The 27,305-nt window shown below is 37.1% G+C and overlaps 1 protein-coding gene across 6 annotated transcripts in view; it reads left to right on the forward strand.

Annotated features, from left to right (window-relative positions):
- KTN1 (kinectin 1) overlaps window positions 1–22,250 on the forward strand; it is an 80,511-nt gene extending 58,261 nt beyond the window's left edge. For 3 of the 6 annotated variants that reach the window (XM_052646799.1, XM_052646801.1, XM_052646803.1), the window contains 11 exons: window positions 165–254; window positions 4,700–4,780; window positions 5,888–5,977; window positions 6,098–6,190; window positions 7,263–7,334; window positions 7,543–7,626; window positions 7,792–7,875; window positions 10,806–10,889; window positions 12,720–12,812; window positions 13,636–13,756; window positions 21,769–22,250. In XM_052646799.1, coding sequence (XP_052502759.1) covers window positions 165–254; window positions 4,700–4,780; window positions 5,888–5,977; window positions 6,098–6,190; window positions 7,263–7,334; window positions 7,543–7,626; window positions 7,792–7,875; window positions 10,806–10,889; window positions 12,720–12,812; window positions 13,636–13,756; window positions 21,769–21,773 — 897 coding nt within the window. In that variant the 3' untranslated portion in view covers window positions 21,774–22,250. The remainder of the gene's footprint in view (window positions 1–164; window positions 255–4,699; window positions 4,781–5,887; window positions 5,978–6,097; window positions 6,191–7,262; window positions 7,335–7,542; window positions 7,627–7,791; window positions 7,876–10,805; window positions 10,890–12,719; window positions 12,813–13,635; window positions 13,757–21,768) is intronic. The other 3 variants (XM_052646800.1, XM_052646804.1, XM_052646802.1) reach the window with 2 other exon arrangements.
- Window positions 22,251–27,305: the final 5,055 nt, after the last annotated feature.

Raw genomic sequence — 27,305 nt, forward strand, 5'->3', positions numbered from 1 at the left:
GTAAGCATATTGATATTTCAGAATGGGAAATTTGAACATTTGTCAGTAATAAGAATTTAAAAAATACATTTGCCTTTTCTTCCTTTAAGCTTAAAAGACTGTAGCTTTTTTATTTTTCAATTCTCTAATCCTCTGAGTTTGATTTGGTGCTTCCTCTGCTTTAGGAAAGACAACAACACGTGGAAGCTGTTGAGTTAGAAGCTAAAGAAGTTCTCAAAAAATTATTTCCAAAGGTGTCTGTCCCTTCCAATTTGGTAAGATTATTATTTTTTAAAACATGGCATCTTTATCATTATTTAAGGAAGTTGTGAATAAGTAGCATTTGCACTCTGCACTTGGTTTTAATGGTGTGCTTATCAGTCTTTCTCATTTTTAACCTAGGGTGCCTTGAGTAGTTAGAATCAGTTAACTTGGTTCCAAATAATTTATGTTGTTTCAATTGCTACTTTATTATAATCTATGAAGTTTATATATAAGACATTATTTGGGCTATAAACATCATAAATGGGAAAGAACTATTTCTTCATAAGTCAGCCGTGGTTGAAAGTGGAAGTGTTAGTCACTCAGTTGTGTCCTACTCTGTGCAGCCCTATGGAGTGCAGCCCACCAGGCTCTTCTGTCCATGGAATTCTCCAGACAAGGATATTGGAGTGGGTAGACATTTCTGTCTCCAGGGGATCTTCCCGACTCAGGGGTCAAACACTGGTCTCCTGCATTGTAGGCAGATTCTTCACTGTCTGAGCCACCAGGGAAGACTTAGTAGTGGTTAATAAATCAGTAATATTCTTAATGGCTTTATTAAAAATAGAACTTAATTTTAGGTGATTCCTTCTTAATTTTAGGAGCACTTTATTTTTAAAAGTATTTAATACTAAGAACTAGGCTCTTTTTATTTCAAAACTTAAGATTTTGATCATCTGTTAACTTTTTAAGCAAGAGTCTTGAAGATGATTCGGAATAACTTGTTTTATTTGAGATTGTATGTGTTTTAAATGGGAGAGAAAAGTTTGCTTGATTCAGAGAATATAATGAATATTTTAGGGCAGAGAAAGAAAGCCAGTGAGTGTTCATGTAGTTTTCTAAAATGATAATATAGGTCTTTTTTTCTTTTAATGGAAAATTATACATACAGTCAAAAGTAGAGAGAATAGCATAATGAGCCTGATGTACCTCGTATCTCACCTTAACAATTACCTGTATGACATGCATTGATACTGACAGTTTTATTTTGGAGGAAGTCAAACATCAGAGCATTTCATCAGTGAATATTTCTAAATTATAAGGATTCCTTCAAAAAATACTACTATTATATTTTTAAAAAATTTCTTATATCCTACATCTACAATACTTGGATTTCTTCAGTTGTGATACAGTCTATTTTAATGAAATAATAACAATGTATTGTAGTTGGTTTTAGTCAGGATTCAAATAAAGTCAACATGTGACTTTAAGACATCTAAGATGTCTCTTAGATCCTTTTTATTCCGCAGGTCCCCTTTTGTCAGCATACCTTCTCTCCCACTTTTTTTTTTTTATGATGTAGTGGTTTCAAGTTCATTTTCCCAGTCTGGATTTAGCTGACTGCATCCCTATAATGTCAGTATGTTCCTCTGTCCTTGTGTATCTCGTAAATTGGTGACCATTGGAGGCCTGATTAGATTCAGACTCAGCACTTCAGGGGCGCGACAGGGTGGAGGTAAGACTATTTCATGAGCAGTGTTGTGCACTTCCATTAGGAGGGCCGTAAGGCTCAGTGATCAGGTATCTGCCTGCCAGTGCAGGAGATGTGGGTTCGATCCTTGGGTTGGGAAGATCCTCTGGAGAAGGAAGTGGCAACCCACTCTAGTATTCTTGCCTGGAAAATTCTGTTGACAGAGGAGTCTATTGACCGTGGGGTCGCAAAAAGTTGAACATGGACATGACTTAGCAGCTAATCAACAACAATGTTTGCCTGTGTTTCTTTGGCCCTTTGGAGCCTATTTAGTCTACCAAATCTTTTTGACACAGCACTGCTAATCTTTGGTAGCTTCTTTGCTTAGTGGTGTGATAAGATGTTCCTGAATTTATATGCATTTCCTGCCCCAAATTTTGAATCAGGATATTTCTCCAAGGAGAGGGTTTTGGGTGCCAGGTGTGATGTAAGTAAACTTAATGACCTGTTCTCTGTGCAGTGTGAGTTTAGCTGCTTGCTCTCTTAGGTTTTATCTATGTATATTCTATGTCTAATTTGCAGAAGAAGCAAAAATGCTTCTGTTTTCATTGTAACTGTTGAGGATATATTCAGGTTTGCTCACTTAATAGATAATTGGTTGCATTGATGAAATACCTTGTTCTGGCAATATGGATAAATTGTCAGTTCCAGTGCTGTTTTTTTTTTTTTTTAAATTTTCAAAGTTATCAGAAGAAATTTATCCAGTATAAAAAGAGCTAGCCAGAAAAAAAACAATCTAGTAGATACATTATAAACATTGAGACTGTTTAGGAGGAGTTGTTCTTCCTATATTTCATATTTTTTTTTTTACTTTGTAGCCATAAGTCATTTTTATTTCTGTATTCCTATTCTATATTTCATTAATGAAATAATGAAATTGGGAGATTTGTTTGATAGTATTTTATGAGCCAGAAGAGTTCATGCTTTATATTTCTCTTCTTTAAAGAATGTATAAGATCACCAGAATTAAAAAATTCTTTTTAATGTAACAAATTATTTCTTAACAGCTATATTACCCATTTACAACCACCAAACCTTTTTTACACTATAAATATTTATGAATCACTGTAAGACATGGATGATTATATTTGGTGTCTGTTCATCCACTTGTTAAAAGTTGAATACTTTTCCATGTAGTCTATATTTAAGAAATATATTAAGTTTCTGTGTGCTACTTAGAGTCTAGTATATAAGTTTTTAGAGATATGATGGATAATAGACTATTTACCTTAAGATAAAGCAATAATAATTAAATTTAATATTGAATTAATATAGTCAGTAGATATAAAAGGGCTTTTATACATGAAGTAATTTTTATAAACTGTTTTCTATTGCTTTTTTGCTAAGAAAATCAACATAGAAGAGATCTAAACTATATGAGCGAGATTGAAGGGAAGTTTATATACTTTTAGTGTCTAAACAATTTTTCAACTGAATTTAATTTATATGGAATCTTAGTATTTGAAGCTAAGTAGGATTTTACATCATCAATCAAATTTATGATTGTGCTTAGTCATGTCTGACTCCTTGCGACCCCATAGACTGTAGCCCATCAGGCTCCTCTGTTTATGGAATTTTTCAGGCAAGAATACTGGAGTGGTTTGCCAGTTCCTCCTCCAGCCCAGGATTTGAACCCACGTCTCCTGCATCTCTTGTATTACAGGAGGATTCGTTACCACTGAGCCACAGGGAAATGTAATTTTTTTTAAATGAAGAGGCTTTTATGACTAATATGTACTATGGGATATTGCACTACAGGGTGGTCTCAGCATCCAATTTTCTTTGTTTTTTATTTTTATTTGATGAAATATAGAGAAACCTGATTCAGCCACATAAGTAAAGCTTTTAATTAGAGCAATTAATAGAAATTTCATGTGTGTGTGTTTTTTTTTAATCTTGAATTAAACTAAACCAAAGAGCTATCAATGGGCTTCCCTGATAGCTCAGTTGGTAAAGAATCTGCCTGCAATGCAGGAGACCCCAGTTTGGTTCCTGGGTGGGGAAGATCCGCTGGAGAAGGGATAGGCTACCAACTCCAGTATTAAGGCTTCCCTTGTGGCTCAGCTGGTAAAGAATCTGCTTGCAATACGGGAGACCTGGGTTTGATCCCTGGGTTGGGAAGATCCCCTGGAGGAGGGAAAGGCTACCCACTCCAGTATTCTGGCCTGGAGAATTCCATTTACTGTATAGCCCATGGGATGGCAAAGAGTCAGACATGACTGAGTGACTTTCACTTTTACTTTCAAAGACCTAAAAGACCTAAGAGGAAATTTGCTTTAAAGTATCTACCAAACACTCTTTATCAGAGTTTAAAATTTAGACAAGAAGCATAAAAAATATAGAATAATTTATTTTAAAATTTGGAATAATGACTAAAACTATAAGAATGCCTGTGTTTGCCTCAGCTAACCTTACAGTACAAATATAATTTTTGTTGATTTTAAACACATAAATGTTTGTATATTCTTATTTCTCATTATGATGTTTATAATGTTTCATAATATTTATTTTCAAGTATTTTCATAATGCCTGGAACACCTTCATAGAATCTGAAATCTTCTAACTAGTGTATCTCTGTGGAACTATCTCCTAAAAAAAAAAAAGTTTGAAAAATTGCTTAATCTAGGCTTTCTCTGTCTTAAAGATTAAATCTATTAGTCCCAGCACTGGTTAGTGGTAGAGGCTAGTTTGAGCCCGTCTTACCTGTATGGCCTGAATTTATTTGCAAATATCCTTGGACAGGGTAAATAAATTTAGATTTGATTTTGATGGTAATATAGTACACAGGCATATTTTTAGTGTTTATTTTCAAGACCAGGTCATGTACAACTTACTGAACAACTATAATCTTTTTTGAGATTTCCACAGGGATGGTGTTTGTCTACGTAGGTTTCTTTTTATAATGTTCCAATTTGGTTATTTACCTTTCTTTTACTTACTTCATTTAGGTATTTTTTAAAATTAGTTATTTGATTTTTTTCTCCACAGAGTTATAGTGAATGGTTGCATGGATTTGAAAAGAAGGCAAAAGAATGTGTGGCTGGAGCTTCAGGTTCAGAGGAGGTTAAGGTTAGTTCAAGAAGTAAAGTATGTATATTTTAAACAAATGTAGAAAAAAAGAATAAATCAGAATTTGTCTTTAAGTTTGGGAAAGATAATAACTACATTATGAGTAGAATAGTGATCTTTTCAGAAAGTATAAGGTGATTTCCTTTTGTGTACATTTTGGTGCAAATGCTATTGTCTTCCTCATATTTGATATGTGTACAGAGCTGGTGTTTGTCATTTCTTTAGCTCTATTATCTTAGTCATTTATAAAACTGAATATTTATCTCTGATTTTCTTTTTAGTTTGTGTTCAGGAAGTAAAGATCAGTTAATAGGTAGAACCTGACTGGTTTACTAACATATCCTCAAATACACTATTCAGGAGTGTTCAGAGCCTAGATGCATTTTTATGCTTGACTGCTAAAATTTGGGAGATTCATTTTTTTTGTATCACAAGTGCCATGAATATAACCCTGTGGCATTGTGACTTTATTTCATATGAGGATCTGCTTTGATTTTACTGTCTCACTAAACAGTGACAAACCTATTTATATAAAATTGTATGATTATATTTTGTATTAACGTATTCTAGAAGTTTTATCTTTTGGCCACTCCTCCTGGCTTCTCTGGTGGCTCAGAAAAGTGAAGAATCTGCCTGCAGTGTAGGAGATCTGGGTTCAGTCCCTAGGTTGGGAAGATCCACTGGAGAAGGGAATGGGAACCCACTCCAGTATTCTTGCCTGGAGAATCCCATGGACAGAGGAGCCTGGCAGGCTGCAGTCCTTAGGGTCACAAAGAGTCGGACACAACTGAGTGACTAAACTTTCTTTCCTGGCATGTGAGATCTTAGTTCCCTGGCCAGGGTTCGAACCTGTGTCCCCTGCATTGGAAGCATGGAGCCTTAACCACTGGACTGCCAGAGAAGTCCCAGACTGGGAGTTTTATTAGGAAAATCAAATGACTTAACAGTGTCATTGAATTTTGCTGCTACTTGAGAAGGTTGAAATGTAGTGATTAATGATAAAACAGAAGCCATTTATCTTAATAAATCAATAAATACAGAAACAAATTTGAGGCACAAAACTTTCTGGTAAAACTAGAGAATTTTTATTTATATCATTCTTTGCAGGATTTGGAGCACAAGTTGAAAGAAGCTGATGAAATGCACACATTATTACAACTAGAGTGTGAAAAATACAAATCCGTCCTTGCAGAAACAGTAGGAAATGATTTTTAATCTACATCTTAAAATAATTATTAATTTATTACTTAGTGGCTTAAGTAGTTTATTTTTGTAGTAGAACTTGAGTTTTTCAGAACAACTATACTGTGTTCATAGGAAGGAATTTTACAGAAGCTGCAGAGAAGTGTGGAGCAAGAAGAGAATAAATGGAAAGTTAAGGTTGATGAATCACAGAAGACTATTAAACAGGTATTTAAAGAAAGCTTAGGGAAAAAAATAAGTAAGAGTTGTGTGAACTGTTGAAAAAAAACAAAATCCAAACAGACTGGCAGTTCTCAATGTGGAGGTTCTGGATCAGCAGCATCAGTATCACATGGGAACTTGTTAGAAATGTTTTTAGGCCTCACCCATAGCTTACTGAGGGTGAAACTCTCTGGGGCCAACACAGAATTTCAAAGGCATCCCCCAGCAATGATACAGTGTTTTAAAGAGTTTTAAAAACACTGTTTTAAAGAGCTCCTCCCCCACCCCCACCTTCACCGCAATGATACAGAATGTCAAGTGGTGTTGAAGAACCACAGTGCACTAACATAAGGCAAATAATTTGGTGTTCACAATGTTTTAAAACACTAATGTGTGACTCATGATATAGTATTTAAGAAAAAGTAAGTCCTTTTTCTGTTCATGGGACCTGAATGTTGTTAATGTAGTCTTAGGTTTCCTTCTATTTATAGTTTTCCCTCTATATCCATCAGGGAAGTGGTTTCATAATCTTCAAAGATGCCCAAATCTCGTATCTTGAATGCTCATATAAAATGGATAGTAGTACTTGGGTGTGGTAAAGAGTGCCATCTCTTGCTCACTTGTTTTCCTGGGCTAGCCTGTGCAGAATCTAGGATTTTTGATGGTATTCTGTAATAATACATTTGGGGATTGATGAAGCTGATTATCAGTTAATTGTTAAAAAATTAAGCACTTTAGCTGGACCTCATATAATCTCATACAAATGAGGTAGGTTTTGATCACAGTTTAAATCAAGTTATATGTGACACTCTCATTTTTAAGGGCTTTTAAAATTAAGTTATGGCTTTAAATGAGATACATTAAGGAAAAAAAAACAACCTATGGGGACATGGTTTTTGAGGGAGTAGCCTACTGTTTTCTCCCTTTGCCTGGCAAAGAAATAAAGTCACTCTTTCTCCTCCAAAAAAACAAAAAACATCTCTGAAGTATCTAATTGATTAAAATTCTACAAGATAGGAAAGCCTTTGTATCATTCATTGGTGGTTTGACTTGGTCCTATAATTATTTCACATTTCAGATGCAGTTGTCATTCACATCTTTGGAGCAAGAGCTAGATCAGTTAAGAAGAGAAAATAAAGATACTGAAAATGTATGTTACCTCATTGATTGATTTGTAACCTATGGCCTCATTTTTAGCATTAAGGGTTCTGTTACAGGCTGTGTTTTATCTAATGATGTGGTTGTTGTACCTTTATTGAGATGGTATAGTTTTGGATTCAGTAAGTATTGTAACTTTTCATTGTAGGGAAGTATCTTAAATACGTTTCTTAACTTTTCCTTCTTTGTTGCATTGCTAGCTGAGAAGAGAACGAGAGCATTTGGAAATGGAACTAGAGAAAGCAGAAATGGAACGATCTACCTATGTTACAGAAGTCAGAGAGGTACTTACAATAGAATTTTTTCAACCTTGCTTCTCAGGTGAAGTTAAATTTATAACAGAATGATAAAATATCTCAGTGTAAGTTGTTTGTGGCAGAGCTTCCAAGTAGCAAACAAACATGGGATATCATAAGGAGATCAATCTTAAACTCTAAACTTCATTGCAGCTGAAAGATCTGTTGACTGAATTGCAGAAAAAACTTGATGATTCATATTCTGAAGCAGTAAGACAGAATGAAGAGCTAAATTTGGTAAGAAGCTTGTTCTCCACTGTGTATCAAGTAGGCTCTGAAAACACTTGTGTTGACATGTGGAGAAGCCATCCAAACCTTTCTTCTTGCTAACACCCTTAGCTTGGCATTTTTAAAGTTTAAGATAATCTTCATATTCTGATGATTCAAGATGGTCTGTCTTTTCTTGATTCCTAAGATGATCCTTCTTTTCTTAGCTCCTAACAATGGCATGTATGGCTTGCAACTCTTTTTCAAAAAAGTTTTCTGTGTTTTATAAAACCAAATTTCTTCAACAGCATTATTTTCAGTGAATAAAGACATTAAACAAACAGTGTAAAGACTGGCTGCGTTGTAAAGTTTCTCAGAGTTACCATAGTTAACTGGGCCTCTTATATTCTAACATGGAAGGAGATTATTGAAGGTGGAAGATACATACTCTTCTTTCAAGGGCAGTGATCCAAATGTAGCTTCTTATTTTAACTGGCATTTCTATACATTATATATAAGGCAAAGCTTATGGAATTCTTTACCATCATCATATCATTCAGAGCATAATAATATTAAAACTACAGTCTCAGAGTTAGCTAAATGTTGTATAAAGGCATAGAGTATACTGTACTCCCATTCTTAAATTTTCTGGAAATTTACACTGATTGACAGGCTTATTTGTTACATAAACATGACTATCTTATTGTATGTTTCAAGCAATAGTCATTATGTCTGTCTGTGACTTTTAAAAATTAAAAATGTTACTAGATTTTTAAAAAGTACTTGAATGAACTCTAGTACAATCGCAATAAGCTGATTATCTCCTTACTATAAGTTGGTGCTGCCAAATTTGGAATTTTCTTTTTAGTATTGCTGTATACCAAAGAACATTTCTTAACTCATTCATGTTAAGCAGTGTTACAGCAGTGATCCATGGGAATCAATTTTCAGAGTAGGGCTGTCTATGAAATGTACACGTCAAGTCCCCACCGTGACCCCCTGTCCATACACACACCCCTTTCTAGTTTTAAAATAAAATTTACCCTCATTTTACCTGAATTGAATCATTTCCACTGCAATGTAAGATTAATTTTAGGTACACTTGCTATATATTACGCAGATTGGTACTGTGGTATGCTACAGCTTTATCCTATAATGTGGTTTTAAAAAATCCATTTCTAACTACAGTTGTTGGAGAGTTTATGTTTAACTTTGGTGCTTGGTGGCTGACTCCAATAGTAGCTTCAGACCCAAGGATTATGTTGAGTCTCCATTTAGCCTGGTGCTTTCTTTGTATATTTTGACCCTTCTGTCAAAAGGTCATTTTGAACGGTATTAGAATTTTTTTTTTGCCGTGAGTTTGCAGTCTTCATTTTAATCTTTCTGTTTGTTTTTTGCTCAGGGTAACTTCCACATTTTAAGATATATTAAAGTAATTTTGTTTTTGCTTATATATTGTATGATCCTGGGCCAAAGGCATAACCTCTCTGATGTATGAAATCAGAGTTAAATAAAGGAGTGAAACTGAAGCATTTTGAAGTTTGCAAAATCAATTTGCAAATGGCATGTCGTGCACGCACTGATTTTTTCTACATGTTTGAAATGCCAGTGTCTTATATTTTCCCCTATGGGGTTTCCAGAACTGTTTGGAATGCTTTGCTTATGGGTAAGAGGCATAATCAATTAATTTGATGAGTTTAATTTAAAAAGTTATTTTTTGTCAGTCCATTTCCTTCATTCATAATTATTCAGAATAGTTACCGAGAGAAGAGGCAGTATGTATTGATGCTGGAGTTTAATACAGCTTTATAACTCTTTCAACAAGTTGGCTGAGATGTATATGTTAAGATGTTTCTTGTTGGTATAGTTAAGTCATTGTGGTCTTGCACTCATCTCTCTAGTGACATCTTAAAGGATGAACAACATTTAAATTTTTGAAGATTTCATTTTACTGTATTTTTGAAGGTTTCATATTCTGTTCAGTGTTTTTAAAACTATTACATAATTCTTAACTATATAGGTTAAGAAAACCTTTAAACAATTAGTAAACTTTATTACTTGCCTTTTAATTTGAAATAAATGTGAATGAAAATGCTTTATGAATAGTGAATAATACTTAAAATAGCTGTGACAAACCTAGACAGTGTATTAAAAACCAAAGACATCACTTTTCTAACAAAGGTCCAGATAGTCAAAGCTATGGTTTTTCCAGTAGTCATATATAGATGTGAGAATTGGACCATAAAGAAGGCTGAGCGCTGCTAAGAATTGATGCTTTTGAATTGTGGTGTTGGAGAAGACCCTTGGACTGCAGGGAGAGCAAACCAGTCAATTCTAAAGGAAATCAGTCCTGAATATTCATTGGAAGGAGTGATGTTGAAGCTGAAGCTCCAGTACTTTGGCCATTTGATGTGAAGAGCCGACTTATTGGAAAAGACCGTGATGCTGGGAAAGATGGAGGGCAGAAGGATAAGGGGCCGACAGAGAATGAAATGGTTGGATGGCATCATTCACTCAATGGACATGAGTTTGAGCAAGCTGTTGCTCAAACAGCTTGATTCACTTTCTCCCAGAGCTAGTGAAGGGGATAGTGAAGGACAGGAGAGCCTGGTGTGCTGCAGTCCATGGGGTCCCAAAGACTTGGACACGACTTAAGTGACTGAACAACAGTACTTAAAATAGTAATACTCTACTGTAATTTTATGGTTTTGCTTTTATATTTGCAGTTTTCTAAAGTCTAGTTTGTTTCTGTAGCTTTTCTTAAGTTTAGCTTTACAGATTGGAATCTCCACTGCTTACAGCTTTTCTGTACATCTGGTGCAGCATATTGGCTAATCCACTGTGCATAATAACTGTTAGTGATCCCATTCTTTCTCATTCGTTCTTCAGTCCTAGGGATCTCAGCATAATCAAAGAAGGATGTGAATTAAATTAATTGTGGTGTTCCTTTATTTTTACAGTTAAAGAAACAGTTAAATGAAACACATGCAAAACTTAGAACTGAACAAAGTGAAAGGCAGAAAGTAGCTGGTGACTTGCATAAGGTGAGACCCTGCTTGTCCTGGAGATGCCGTATCATTATAATGTGTTGTACTTTGAGTCTTAAGCTGACATACTGCTAACTTTGATTTATTCTTTTGCATCATCCCATTAATTTGTTCTTAAATTTAAGCTGTTTGCTAGTTACATATTTGGAACTAGACTTTTTGGCTTGTTTTTCCATTTTTCTTAATTCACTTCTTTTCATCATATTTATATAATTAATTGCTTTGTATACAGATTACATTTTGAATTCAATTGATATTACTCTTAAAAAATTTGGTTACATTTATATATTTTTTATTGGGATTTGCTTATATAGTCATTTACAAAGTATATTTCTTTGGATCTTCATGCTTCCCTGGTGGTTCAAATGGTAAAGAATCCCCTTGCAATGCGGGAGACCTGTGTTTGAATCCTGGGTTGGGAAGATCCCCTGGAGAAGGGAATGGCTACCTACTCCAGTATTCTTGCCTGGAGAATTCCATGGGCAGAGGAGCCTAGCAGACTACAGTCCATGGGGTCGCAAGGAGTCGGACATGACTGAGCGACTTTCACCTCACCTCATCTCACCTCATGTATCTAAAAGAAGTGTAGACCTCTGCTGTTTCAGAAATTTATTCCTTTATTTCTTTGTAAAAGTATGTTTCTCTTAATCTCATGTAGATGGGTGATCTTTAGGATTACGTTTTTTATTCTTTGCATTAGTTTGACAAGTTATTTGTAATTCTGTTGAGATTTTTAATAGTGTAATTTGTATATGCTTTTATCAGAGCTGCTTTCGAGCTATGATTGTGTTTATAGGAGATATAGTCAGCAAAACAAATATGTCACTTTCTGAAAGATTGAAGGGAAGATTTCTGTTGGTTCTATATGATTATAGCTTATAATTATTATGCAAAAGTCTAGGACTCTAGAGTTGGTTCATGTTTCTTTGATGTTGTGGCCAGTAGAGAAAATTGAACTTAAAAAATTTTGGAGCTCTGACTTAGGTATATATAATACATTGTCAAGACTGAGCAATCTAATTTACTTTGATACTTGATTTTAGTGTTCGATATTGGACAAACTAATAAAACATGCAGCTATAGCCTAACAATTTATTTTCTCAGAAGGTGCTTTAAAGATATTAAACAGGTGCTCTAAGATATGGATATGCCATGTTGTTTGGCATAAAATGGCAACAATAGTTGATAGTGAACTGCCCCATATCTATATAATAGAAATATTGTGTAACTCGTGATTGGAAATGCATGTAAATATTTATTGACATGTAAAAAGATAACAAAATTTTTCATGAAGTAATGTGTATGTTAAAAGCCCACTTACAGAACATTTTGTACCAATCTTCCATTAGGACGTATACGCACTGATGAGGGATTCACACCAGGAATCAACAAACTCAAAAGTTTTAGGATTTACTGCCCACCTATAGTCTCTTTCACATGCTCTTTGTCTAACATGACTCTAAAAATGTAAAAACCATTCTTAGCTTGTAAACTGTACAAAGACAGAGTTTGGCTAGATTTGGCCAGCCTAGACTAATATCACTAATATGATCTTGATCTAACCTAGATACCACTGAGGTTATTTCTGCTTTTAATTTCTTTATACATTTTCTTCATTGTTTGTGAGCATGTGTTTTTATAATCTGGTAGGGGAGACAGCTATTTGATTTTGGAGAAAAAACTTCAACAGGTTGACTTTTATGTTATATTGTGAGAAGAGCTTTAGTTTTATACAAAATATATAAGGAAATCACTAATTTTTTCATATATATGTATAGTTATCTATCAATTGTAGTATTGATAGGCTCTATATTGGTTTCCTTACAGGCTCAACAGTCACTAGATCTTATCCAGTCAAAAATAGTAAAAGCTGCTGGAGACACTACTGTTATTGAGAATAGTGATGTTTCCCAAGAAACGGTATGCATTTTCTTTAGCTCCAGATCTCTGGGCTAGTTACTTTATAAATTATGTGAAGAATGAAAAATGTACAAGATCCATCTCTGACTGAAAAAATGCCTTTGTAATGTGCTTCCATCAATTTTGCTGCATTCTTAACTCAAGGTCATCTTTTCTTTGGGGTATCTGATCTGAAAGTCTGTGTTTTTATTAATGTTTGTTTTCACTTTAAAGCTTGGTGAGATATTACGTTAATGTTTAGGTTTGAGTTGGGAGGTATTACGGTATACTACTGAAGACGGTACACTCTGTGTCTTGCACTTGAATCCTGATTCTGTTGACTTAGGGGGAACTCTTTAGCCTCTCTGGGCTTTAGTTGCTCCATAAAAGGTAATGATAATAGTACGTATTTTGTAGGATTGTTGAAGGGAATAAATGAGTTACTATATAAAACACTCAGAATAGTGGGTAACCTAACAGTGCCTCAAATTTTGTAAGAGCTCAATATATGTTTGTTATTTTTCTGTTGTGAGTGTATTCTCCTTTGGCTCTTTGTACATTTTTTTATGAAAGCAGAAAAAGGTTTTTGTCTGATATTCGTAGATTCTTTATTTTTCCCATTGTAGCCTAGTGACAACACTTATATAACATTAAGCTTTCTTAGGTGCAGACTAACCTGCACTGCTAGGTAGCAAATACTGTTGGTTTTTATTGTCAATTTTCATGTCATCTTTCAGATTTTTTATATCTGTGTGTAAAACAACAAAAAAATATTTTCTGTTTTTGGTTGCAAATGCCTTTTCCTTATGCTTAGGGTTTTTCATCTCTTTAATCTTTTTCTTAGGAGTCTTCTGAGAAGGAGACAATGTCTGTAAGTCTAAATCAGACTGTAACACAGTTACAACAGTTGCTTCAGGCAGTAAACCAACAGCTCACAAAGGAGAAAGAACACTATCAGGTATTAGGTAAGAATAACCGAAGAATTGCTGTCTGTCTGTGGATAATTGACATAGTGTGTGTGAATGTATAATACAGTGTGTATTTACCATAAATATAGAAACTCTTGTTACCATAGTGGAGATTTTCGCTTTGTATCTCTCTCAAAACCTCCAAATGACAACTTTAGCTTTCTTTGAGTTTTTTTTCCATCTTGTGCATACTTTGATCTTGTAGTTTAGAGAAGGAAATACATACCTTTTTTAAAAAAATGCATACCTTTTTTTTTTAAGTATATATAAGTTTCATGATTATAGCATTATACTTGTATACATTGCAAGGTCATAATCACCACAAGACTAGTTACCATCTGTCACCGTACAGTTGACCTCATTTTTCACTTTTGCCCACCCTCCAACTCACTTCCCTTCTGGTAGCCACTAAGCTGTTCCGTTTTGTGAGTTTTTGTTTTGTCTTATTTTGTCTGTTTTTTTTGGTTTTCTTTAGATTCTATATACTAGTGAAATCATGTTATTTGTCTTTCTCTAACTTAGTTTATTTAGCATAATACTTCCAAGTTCTAACCATGTTGTTGCAAATGGCAGTATTTCCTTCTTTTTTTATGGCTGAGTAGTAATTCATTTTGTGTGTGTGTGTGTGTGTGTGTGTGTGTGTGTGTGTGTGTGTGTGTTTACCTTCTCTATCCATTCATTCATTAGTGGACACTTAGGTTGTTTCTATAAATCTTGGCTATTGTGAATAATGCTGCAATGAACAGAGCCGTGTATATACCCTTTTGAATTAATATTTTCATATAGAAATACTTTTCTTCTTTGACCTTTCACATAAGATGCTGAACTGAAAAATTGTCATCACAATTTACATTGGAAGCTGGGTTTTATTTAAGGTTGCTTATGGGTAATCAAAGAAATACATTTTTTAATTCTTGAAGTGAGAGTCTTAGCTGAAGATAAATAAACCATCATTAGCCAAACTATGTTATGAAATTTTTTGCCCATATGACCTGAGAATGCGTGTTGATGAATTCATTGTTGGTTCCTGGGTTTTACCTGTTTTAAGAATGACTTAAATCACAATGCCTTTGGTAATTAAGATGTTCTGGTATGCACTGAATACTTTAGGTATTCTTTTGAAGCTGTTTGTTCTATAATAAGCATGCTGTCCTGGAGATCAGTGGAGTGGCCTGTGCAATGCCACGGGGCAACTTACACTGAATTCTCCGTTTCAGCACTCAAACTCTTAGCTTATGCAAAGTCCTCAGGATAGGTTAGTGAAAGTCGCTCAATCATGTCCGAATCTTTGTGATCCCATGAACTATACAATCCATGGAATTCTGCAAGCCAGAATACCATTTTGTAGCTGTTCCTTTCTCCAGGGAATCTTCCCAACCCAGGGATCAAACCCAGGTCTTCTGCATTGCAGGTGGTTTCTTTACCAACTGAGCCCCCAGGGAAGCCCCAGCATAGGTTGGGTGCCCTGAAAAAGTTGGGAGGGACCTCCGTCTTGATTCCAGGGGCATTCTATCTCACTTGTAGATTGATTGTCCTCTTGCCTGCCTTAGTACATACTCTTCTTTAAACTGCTATTTCAGGTCAGTTACCGCTAAGGAGACTTGGCACGTAAACTCAATTCATTCTTCTAACTTGTCAACAACAAGAATTATATCTCAGTCTTTTATCCTTGGTAAGCTGACTTCTCAGTTGTGCAGAGTTAAACTTCTACCGCTTTACCACCCTCCCCTAACTGAGAAAATAACCTTGCTTCCTATGTCCCAGGGCAGCTTTCCTTCCCACATCTTCAGTCCTGTTTTCTTCTCCACGTACTGCTTCTGTTTAGTCTTGAAAACATGCTCAAATATCTTATTTTAACTTTATGCCTCAGGATACCATCCTAGGTTTTTTTTTTTTAATTTCACTGCTTAAAAATTTTTAAAAGAAGTAACTATCCTCACAGTATCTACTTCTTTACTTGCTCCTCTCTGCTCTGGAGAAAGGCTTCTTTTTCTGCTGTTCCAGGAACTGGATGAAATGACCTGTCATTCTTTGTCATTGCCTAATTGCTGGAGCTGATACAGGATTTTCTTTTGCATACAAGATACTGCAAATAGTTATGAATTCTAAATATGGTGAGGTCAGTCCATAGAAGGGTTTCATTTCTGAGAACCTGCAAAATTATAAGCTGTCCTGTTACCCTTTTCCTTTAAGCCTTGTCAATAATATCTCACTAGCATCTCAAAAGTATTCTCTAGTTATTATCTTCTTTTTTTTTCTCAGACATGTGGTCTGAACCATTTTGGCTTGCCTGCCTGTTTCCATTTTGGTCTTAATCATACAAAATTTGAGCCTTACACTGATCATCAATAATAACACTTTTATTTTTCAGATTTTTTTCTTCCTGGTTTATAAAATTACAGTGTGTAATTTGTTAAAAGAAATGCATATACCCTGGCAACACAACTGAAACTGAACTGTTGTTTAGCAGGAAGCTTATCTAAGTGATAACTCAGCATTCTTTTGTCAGCTGGTGAACATAAGTCCACTTTTGGGAAGTGAAAGGGCGGTTGAGTGATCAGTAGTGTATCATGCAAGTTAGATGGATTGTATGAATTTAGAGGTCCACTAGCACTTGAGAACTCTCCTTGCATAGGTTCTATCCAGCATTGACAATGATTACCCCTCTGTAGGGATCCCTTGGTTCCCACAGCTTTTCTTTATGCCTTTTAAATGTTTGTGTTAGCCCTAGTTTTTTAACTTCAGCTATCATTTTTGCTCAATGTATACTCCCTCTTGTTAACTCTTTTAAAACTATCAATACTACCGGATGATTAAATTAGAAATACAAATTTCTTAATCATCAGAATTTATAGGTTAATGTCTGATGTCAAGAATCTTCTCTTTTTTCCCCCTATTTTATTTAGGTATAGTTTATTACTTTTTTAAACATTGAAGTACAGTTAATTTACAATCTTGTTTTAATTTATGGTATACAGCATGCATGCGCGCGCACACACACACACACATTCTAATATCTTTTCCATTAAATTCAGTTCAGTCACTCAGTCGTGTCCAACTCTTTAAGACCCCATGAACCATAGCATGCCAGGCCTCCCTGTCCATCACCAACTCCCAGAGTCTACCCAAACCCATGTCCACTGAGTTGGTGATGCCATCCAACCATCTCATCCTCTGTCGTCCCCTTCTCCTCCTGCCCCCAATCTTTCCCAGCATCAGGGTCTTTTCCAGTGAGTCAACTCTTCGCATCAGGTGGCCAAAGTATTGGAGTTTCAGCTTCAACATCAGTCCTTCCAGTGAAACCCAGGACTGATCTCCTTTAGGATGGACTGGTTGGATCTTCTTGCAGTCCAAGGTGCTCTTAAGAGTCTTCTCCAACACCACAGTTGAAAAGCATCAATTCTTCCACGCCCAGCTTTCTTTATGGTCCAACTCTCACATCCATAATGACTACTGGAAAAACCATAGCCTTGACTAGACGGACCTTTGTTGGCAAACTAATGTCTCTGCATTTTCATATGCTATCTAGGTTGGTCATAACTTTCCTTCCAAGGAGTAAACGTCTTTTAATTTCATGGCTGCAGTCATCATCTGCAGTGATTTTGGAGCCCAAAGAAATAAAGTCAGCCACTGTTCCCACTGTTTCCCCATCTATTTGCCATGAAGTTCTTGCCTGGGAAATGGACAGAGGAGCCTGGTGGGCTATAGTCTGTTGCGTTGCAGAGTCGGACATAACTTAGCAACTAAACAACAGCAATAACATGTTGACTCTTTAGTTTTTTGAAGAACCTCCGTACTGTTTTCCGTATCAGCTGAACCAATTTACATTCCCACCAGGAATCTTACTTCTTCTTAGTATGTATTTCAAATACATATGAATTGTTTAAGGTAGTGCTGTACATTTTCAGTATGGGAAAAGCTGTTTTTAAAAGGCAAAAATGAGAGAAATAATATATAGTAATTTAGTTTCCTAAATCCTAATACACAGAACTTAGCATTTCTGTGAATTGTAGGGGTAGGTATATTTATCTTGTATCCTTAATTTGGAAAACATTAACCTTTCTTTTCTCTTGGAGATCTGCCTACTCATCTCCTACTCTTCTCTCCCCACCCCACCACCTCTCCAAAAAGAAGGCTACCATTCCCCCATGCCTTTTAAAAAGATATGTATATTTATTTAATGACTGTGTTGGGTCTCAGTTGCAGACCTCTGACTTCTGTCTAATTGCGGACATGGGCTTAGCTGCTCTGCAGCATGTGGTATCTTAGTTCCCAGACCAGGGATTGAACCTGTGTCCCCTGAAGTAGAAGGCGAATTCTTAACCACTGGACCACCAGGGACGTCCCTCCCCCATGCTTTTTAAAGTAATTGTTTTTTATAGCTTTGGACTGGTAACACTAGTATTCTGTAGTATAATTTTTTTTTGTTTTTGGATAGCTACTTTTTCTTATATTGCATATTTGCCTGGTTTCTAAGTGTTCCAAATGTATATCTGACTACACCAGAAAACTTTATTACCCTAGTTTCTTTGTTTGGCTGCTATAACAAAAATCTTATATACTGGCTTAAGCAGCTGAGATTTATTTTTCCACAGTTTTGAAGGCTGGGGGAGTCTCAGATCAAGGCGCCAGTAGATTCTGTCAGATGAGACCCACTAGCTGGTTAAAGATGGCCATCTTCTTTTCTGTCCTCACCTGGCAAGAGGGGCAGTGGAGCTCTCGGGGGTTCTTTTTATAAGGGTATCAATCCCATTCATGAGTGGAGTCTCCTAAAGGCCCCATTTCCAAATACCATTACCATGAGGGTTAGATTCTTAGCATAGGAATTTTGAGGGAGAGGGAGACAAATATTGAGACCAAAACACCCAGGATCCCTTACCTGGAACCTGTTTGTGGAATCGTGGAAGAAGGATGATGGTTTTAAGAGCTAACACTTTGTAAGTGTTCCTCTGAGAATGAACATGCTTCTAACGTGTGGTCATTCATTTAAATATTCACAGCAACCCAGTGCAGTAGATAGGTTCAGTTCAGTTCAATTCAGTTGCTCAGTCGTGTCCGACTCTTTGCGACCCCATGAACCGCAGCACGCCAGGCCTCCCTGTCCATCACCAACTCCTGGAGTTCACTCAGACTCACGTCCATCGAGTCGGTGATGCCATCCAACCATCTCATCCTCTGTCGTCCCCTTCTCCTCCTGCCCCCAATCCCTCCCAGCATCAGAGTCTTTTCCAATGAGTCAACTCTTTGCATGAGGTGGCCAAAATACTGTAGTTTCAGCTTTAGTATCATTCCTTCCAAAGAACACCCAGGTAGGGATTGTTAATAATAATCCTTTATTATATTATAATTCCCATTTTACAAGAGAGCCAAAGGGGTTCTGTAAATTGCCCAAAGTTACATAGCTAGAACTAGTTGAGCTAGGATTTAAATCAAGGTGGTCTGAGCCGAGGCCCTGTGCTCTTAATCTGAACTTTTCTCTTCCCTACTTCAAGCACTGTGTATTCTGATCCTTGTTGTCATTGCTTTCTTTTCTCCTCATTCCATCTAACCCTCTCTTGCCAGCCTCTTTTAGTTTCTTCCTTCAGTCCTGGCTTTTTCCTGAGGTTGATATTTAGTTTGTCAGTGGTGAATCGGAGAGACTTTTAAGGTATCCAGGAAAAAGGTGAAATTTTGTTTATGTGTTTGTTATATATGTGCCGTCCTTACTCCCTTTAACAAATAGATTTTTAAATGATACAATTGTCTTTTGTTTCTGAAAGAAAAAAGTTCTTTTTTGGTGTATTGAAGTATGAGAGTTAATGTTTCAGATAAAGACTTAGCTTCCATTTCTATACTTTACACGTGATTGTCATGTGGCTCTTCATTTTCTGTAATGTGTTTACACAGCATTTCTTAGTTTAATGTGTACCAGTGGCCTACGTAGACTGTCTGATCGGCTGTTAATCTTGCTTCAATTATAGTATGTGATAGCCAGTGATTACTTTTAACTTTCTGATTGCTTCTTTTCACCTCAACTTTTTGAAAAATTTCATGCATAGTGAAAAGTTGAAAGAATATATAACACTCAGTCACCCTTCAACTGCTTCATCTTTTTATTTTTGTATACATATTTTATTGCTATTAAACCATTAGAAAGTAACTTTCAGATAACATGATCTTTTATCGCTAAGCACTTAAGTATGCATGTCAGGAACAAAGATATTCTCTTATAAATCTGCAGTATCACTGTCACATCCAAAATCACAAAAACAGCAATTCTATAATATCACCCCTTTTTTAAGCGCATATTCAGGTGTCTCTACTTATACCTGAAATATCTTTTTAGTTCAGTTCAGTTCAGTCGCTCAGTCGTGTCCAACTCTTTGCAACCCCATGAATCGCAGCACGCCAGGCCTCCCTGTCCATTACCAACTCCCGGAGTTCACTCAGACTCACGTCCATCGAATCAGTGATGCCATCCAGCCACCTCATCCTCTGTCGTCCCCTTCTCCTCCTGCCCCCAATCCCTCCCAGCATCAGAGTCTTTTCCAATGAGTCAACTCTTTGCATGAGGTGGCCAAAGTACTGGAGTTTCAGCCTTAGCATCATTCCTTCCAAAGAAATCCCAGGGCTGATCTCCTTCAGAATGGACTGGTTGGATCTCCTTGCAGTCCAAGGGACTCTCAAGAGTCTTCTCCGATACCACGCTTCAAAAGCATCAATTCTTCGGCACTCAGCCTTCTTCACAGTCCAACTTTCACATCGATACATGACCACAGGAAAAACCATAGCCTTGACTAGGCGGACCTTAGTCGGCAAAGTAACGTCTCTTTTGAATATGCCATCTAGGTTGGTCATAACTTTTTCTTCCAAGGAGTCTTTTAATTTCATGGCTGCAGTCGCCATCTGCAGTGATTTTGGAGCCCCTAAAAATAAAGTCTGACACTGTTTCCACTGTTTCCCCATCTATTTCCCATGAAGTGATGGGACCAGATGCTATGATCTTTGTTTTCTGAATGTTGAGCTTTAAGCCAACTTTTTCACTCTCCACTTTCACTTTCATCAAGAAGCTTTTTAGTTCTTCTTCACTTTCTGCCATAAGGGTGGTGTCATCTGCATATCTGAGGTTATTGATATTTCTCCCGGCAATCTTGATTCCAGCTTGTGCTTCTTCCAGCCCAGTGTTTTTCATGATCTTTTTAGTTACTTTTTTCCAAACCAGGATCCAGTCAAACTTCACATGTTGCACCTTTTAGTTTTTTTAATGCCTTTGAAGTTTAATTTCTTTGGTCATTTTATCTGACTTGGAAAGCTTCAAAAGGCCTTAGAAAATCTCTAAAACTTAAATTACTTATTCGTGGGTGGAAAGTTCTAAATTTCAGTCTCTTTTCAGTGCTGTTGATTCATCTTATTAGCTTTATAGTCTCTTGAGTGGAGCAGTAATACAAATGGATTCCCAGTGTTGTTTACTTAAATGTTTTCTAAGTAGAGTTCAAAATCCCTACGTTATTCTCAATTTGGTCTGAGGTTTTGGCTCACATCGGGATTTCTTTGGAAGGAATGATGCTAAAGCTGAAACTCCAGTACTTTGGCCACCTCATGCGAAGAGTTGACTCATTGGAAAAGACTCTGATGCTGGGAGGGATTGGGGGCAGGAGAGGAAGGGGACGACCGAGGATGAGATGGCTGGATGGCATCACTGACTCGATGGACATGAGTCTGAGTGAACTCCGGGAGTTGGTGATGGACAGGGAGGCCTGGCGTGCTGCGATTCATGCGGTCACAAAGAGTCGGACACGACTGAGCGACTGAACTGAACTGAACTGATTTTAAGATCCATCTGAAAACTTCTGAATCCTGAGATTTTTCTCTTATTTTTGATTACCATTAGTATTGATTGTTCTGATTTTAGTTGAAAGGGCCATGCTAGATCAAATGGAATATGTACCTTTGGTGTTTGACAGATGTCTTCTGATTATCTTTTGTTTCTTTGTTTTAAAATGAATTTGTTTCTTTCTGATCTTTTGCAGAGTGAAGTAATTGGGAAGCTGTTCATTCAAGGATAACAGAAGGCATTGTATTATATTTTGCCAAATTAAAGCCTTATTTATGTTTTCACCCTTTCTACTTTGTCAGAAACACTGAACAGAGTTTTGTCTTTTCTAATCCTTGTTAGACTACTGATTTAAAGAGAGAAAAAAGCCAACTCTGTAGACACCTTCAGAGTTTAGTTTTATAATAAAAACTGTTTGAATAATTAGACCTTTACATTCCTGAAGATAAAATAAACATGTAATCTTTTACCTTATTTTGCTCAATAAAATTGTTCAGAAGATCAAAAGTGGTAAAGACAATGTAAAATTTAACATTTTAATACTGATGTTGTACACTGTTTTACTTAACATTTTGGGGAGTAACTGCCTCTGACTTCAACTCAAGAAAACACTTTTTGTTGCTAATGTAATCGGTTTTTGTAATGCGTCAGCAAATAAAGGGATGCTTATTATTCAAATGTGTTCTGATTTTCATTGAGCTTTAACACATTTCATTAGCACTTCAGAGCAACATAATTTAGAGCACAGCCATTAATCGCAACTTCAGACAAGGTAGGTTTGTTGCGTGTGTGCCTTCTCAGCTGGAGCTCTGAGTCTTCTCTGTGGTTGTATGCCATGTAAACTGTGTCCTGAAGTTCTGTGGCTTATAGAAAGGATGGTGGCAAGTGTTTAAGCTTGCAGGTTATCCACCCTCACTTTAGGTAGAAGAGCTCTACTTTATTTTTATTACTATTGTTATTTTAAGTAATAATTAGCTTTTTAGTTTCCTTCTTATCAGGTACTGTTACGCAGACTACACATGTTATCTTTTTTGTTTTGGACTAGTTGATACCATGTTTTATCTTTTGTTTTCCTTTTTAATAATTAGGTGAACTCATGTACACCCGTGGCTGATTCATGTCAATGTATGGCAAAGCCAATACAGTATTGTAAAGCAAAATAAAGTAAAAAAAATAATAATTAGGTGAAAACACTGAGCGTTTAGATGCTAACTAAGCATTGGCAAATGTCTTATGCCATTGAGTATTAAAGAAGCTGCTGACCATATGGTGACCTCCTTGCTGGTTCAGCTGTGCTTCTACTGTGGAGCCTTTCCATTTTGTTTTCTTTCTGGTGAAACTCTCTTCTCTTGGATATCAGTCTTTGCTTGTTCCTTCACCATCATGAAATCTGCTTAAATGTCACATTTTTCATCAGGTCTTCACCATCTAGTATGCCCCCCTACCATATCCCACTGCCTGTTTTGGTCTATAACATTAGTGGTCTTCCAGTATATACTGGGTCATTCCCTATACCCCTCTCTATCAAAAAGTAAGCTCAAGGAGTGCCAGGATAATCTCTCTTGTTCTTTGCTTTATCCCAAGCCCTGGGGAAGTGCCTGTTTTAACTGTGCTCAAATATTTCAATGAATGAATGGGTGAAATTAATTTTTATTGTTTATTTGGCCATGCTGCACAACTTATGTGATTTTAGTTCCCTGATCAGGGATCAGACCCTGCAGTGAAAGCTCCAGGTCCTCGGGATCACTAGGGAAGTGCCCAAGTTCATTTTTATACCTTGAGGGTTATCTGAAGTGGTGCCTTCACCACATAGCACACGCGCCGGACAGTATTTTTAACGTATGTGGAGGTAAACTGAAAAGACTGCTCATGGCCTTTGGCCTACCCCAGGCCTTTCTGGGCTGCTTTCAGCAAACTAATGGGAAATTGGTCTGAAGGCCAGCCAGATACTGTCTCATCATTATCTTTTTTCCTTTTGCCATTGCCTTTACTTCCCCGGTCACTCAGTGGTAAAGAATCTGCCCACAATGCGGGAGCTGCAGGAGATGTGGGTTCCATCCCTGGGTTGGGAAGATCCCCTGGAGGAGGGCATGGCAACCCACTCCAGTATTATCTCCTGGGAAATCCCATGGACAGAGAAGCCTGGCGGGCTATAGTTTATAGGGTCGCAAAAGAGTTGGAAGCGATTTAGCTTGGCATAGCATGGTGTAAAGTATTCATATCTCTGCCATCTGAAAAAACAAATCCAGCATTCCATGTTATAACTTCTTGCTATTTTTGTCCTTTCAGAGCTTATTTTCTCAGAACTGTGCAATTGTGTTACATATGTTGATTTGGGAAAAAAGAAATTGCAAGAGATTTTGAGGACTTGGTGTAATCTCTTATTAATTTCTGTCCCCTCCCTCAACATCCCATATTCATCTTTTTGCCTCTGAGGTGGCAAGCAGTTTGCAGTTAGGTGCAGTTGTAATTGCTGGTGGTTATTAAAGTATTGTGTTGAAAGTTTGGTTGCTGTTACTGACATCAGTTTGTCCTACTTCCGTACTCCAGAATCACATAGGAAAATCTTATCACACACCCTTTGAATTCTTCAGATATGCCAAGACAGCTCCATGTTCTCTGAAGTCCCATTTCCCTCTAGGTTAAATATCCTCAGTTCCTTAGTTGTCCTGAATGATGGAAGGCTAAACCAACCTTCTTGTCTTACCCATTCCCAGCTGTTCATCCTTCCCCGGTGTGCTGTATGCCAATCGCTGGGAAAGGGCGAGAGCATCGAAGCAGGGCATCCATGTCCTCAGACTCTAGTGGCTCCTCCTGTCACTGTTGCAGCCAACTGAGGCAGAGAGCCCTGAAAAGCTGTCAGAAGGGCAATGACTGCTGGGAGGGGGGAATGACAGTGTAGTTGACAGCAGGCATCTTGATCCTTAAGAATGGAGAGTTGTGGAAGGGCGTGACGGGATACCTGAGAAGCAGGCTATACCCTTCAGTTTGGTGTAGCAAAGCTAGTATATTCCTGGGAGGTCAGTCACATTGTGTAAATCATCCAGGCTGTGTTCACCCCAGCTGCAAGGAGGCAGCAGCTGTATTTGCCCATGGAGGGTTTGAGCCAGGACCAGGTTTTTCTCACATCTTGCATCCCCGGGCGAACTACACATGGGCACCTGCCACTTGGGGCATCCGCTGTAGACGGCAGGTACAGGAGGAGCAGTGACCATCGGAGGAGGGCTGCATTTGCACCCTCAGGTGAGGAAAGAGATGTGTGTCCCTTGACGGCATTCATCATCTGGGTCCCCAGAGAAGGGAGAGCAAACAAGGAGTTAAAGAACGGATTCCTTGTTGCTGCCAGTAAGGCCAGTGACACTCACCTGTACTTGAATTGACTGCTGTTATAAGAGAGTTGTGGGGATCTGCTCGGGATGTGCTTGAGAGAAGAGGGAAAGTGCTGCTCGAAGATGCTGCTTGGGAAAATGAGGCTGAGGCCAGATCCAAGCCCTTTTACCAACTGGTTGATAGATTTTTCTGTTTCTTCTTGACTCAGTTTCTGTCATTTACGTTTTTCTTGGAAATTGGGAAATTTCATATTCATTCAATTATGACAGCTGATACATAATCACTTATACAACTTAGCACATGCCAGACATTTTTAAAGCACTTTACTTGCATTAATTCATTTAACCCTCACCAGATTTTATTGAAGGGGTGCTTTTATCATCATCCCCATTTTATAAATAAGGAAGTTGAGACACGGGTGATGGCGGTAGGGGTGGCAGTTTGGACAATTAAACAAGGTCTCTCAGCTACTGACTGGAGAAACTAGGATTCCATCCTCCAACTTGAACTTTCTGGCCTACTTCTTTTATTGGCACACTGATAAATATATTCACATATATGTGTGTGTGTAATTATGTGCATAATTTAAATTTATAATTGAAAAAATACTGTATAGTTTTTTAACCCTACTTTTTCCTGATGTTATTATATACCTTCTCATTTTTCTCTTCATTGTGCTTTCCAGGGGATTTTCAACCTCAGTGATTCTCAAACGTGTGATTTGCAGGGCCCTGGGCTTCCCTGAGGCACTTTCCAGAACTCTGAAAGGTCAAAACTACTTTGATAATACCAAGATGTTATTTGCCTTTTTCTCTGATGGTGTTAAAACAAGTAGGTAAAACTACTGGTGCTTCAGCAAGGATCAAAACTGACTCCAAACTGTGTTAGTAGTTCCTGTATTTTCACCACTATTCGCTCCCATAAAGACAATATTGGATTCACTGAAGAATGCCTTTTCTGATGAGATCAGTAGTGGTATTAATGAATGTGTTTTTTTGGTATATGTAATGAAATGTGTCAACATTTGGAAGATCTGCATAACTAGGTGAACCAGAAATTTATAAATGACCAACGTACAATGTTACAAAATCAGGCTTGGGTAAGGATTCATTGAAAAAAACAAGACAAAGGAATGGATTTTAATGTAACAGAGTGCAAAAAGTTCATTGATAGACTTTCCGACTCTGTATTACAATTAATCTTTAAGAAATTGCCACATCTGAAATGGCTACTTTCCACTTTTCCAATGACATTTCTGTGTGAGGCCATATTTTCTTCATATACTTCAAAGGAAATGACTTGTCACAACAGATTCAATGTATTAATAGAAACAGGTGTCTTCATGTAAAGCAATGCTGGTCCTCTCAGTACATCTTTTGGATTTATTTGTTTTAGGGAATGAAGTTACATTTCTTGAGAACATGTTCCTTGTTATTTTAAAATAAACGTTTGTTATTTACTTGAAAACTCAGCAGTGGCCACTGGACTGGAAAAGGTCAGTTTTCATTCCAATCCCAAAGAAAGGCAATGCCAAAGAATGCTCAAACTACCACACAGTTGCACTCATCTCACACGCAAGAAAAGTAATGTTCAAAATTCTCCAAGCCAGGCTTCAGCAATACGTGAACCATGAACTTCCAGATGTTCAAGCTGGTTTTAGAAAAAGCAGAGGAACCAGAGATCAAATTGCCAACATCCGCTGGATCATGGAAAAAGCAAGAGAGTTTCAGAAAAACATCTATTTCTGCTTTATTGACTATGCCAAAGCCTTTGACTGTGTGGATCAAAACTGAAAAATTCTGAAAGAGATGGGAATACCAGACCACCTGACCTGCCTCTTGAGAAACCTGTATGCAGGTCAGGAAGCAACAGTTAGAACTGAACATGGAACAACAGACTGGTTGCAAATAGGAAAAGGAGTACGTCAAGGCTGTATATTGTCACCCTGCTTATTTAACTTCTATGCAGAGTACATCATGAGAAATGCTGGGCTGGAAGAATCACAAGCTGGAATCAAGATTGGCGGGAGAAATATCAATAACCTCAGATATGCAGATGACACCACCCTTATGGCAGAAAGTGAAGAGGAACTAAAGAGCCTCTTGATGAAGGTGAAAGAGGAGAGTGAAAAAACTGGCTTAAAACTCAACATTCAGAAAACTAAGATCATGGTACCTGGTCCCATCACTTCATGGGAAATAGATGGGGAAACAGTGGATACAGTGTCAGACTTTATTTTTTTGGGCTCCAAAATCATTGCAGATCGTGATTGCAGCCATGAAATTAAAAGATGCTTACTCCTTGGAAGGAAAGTTATGACCAACCTAGGCAGTGTATTAAAAAGCAGAGACATCCATCTAGTCAAGGCTATGGTTTTTCCTGTGGTCATGTATGGATGTGAGA

Source organism: Budorcas taxicolor, chromosome 10 (genome assembly GCF_023091745.1).
Source record: "Budorcas taxicolor isolate Tak-1 chromosome 10, Takin1.1, whole genome shotgun sequence".
In the NCBI taxonomy this organism is placed as follows: Eukaryota; Metazoa; Chordata; class Mammalia; order Artiodactyla; family Bovidae; genus Budorcas; species Budorcas taxicolor.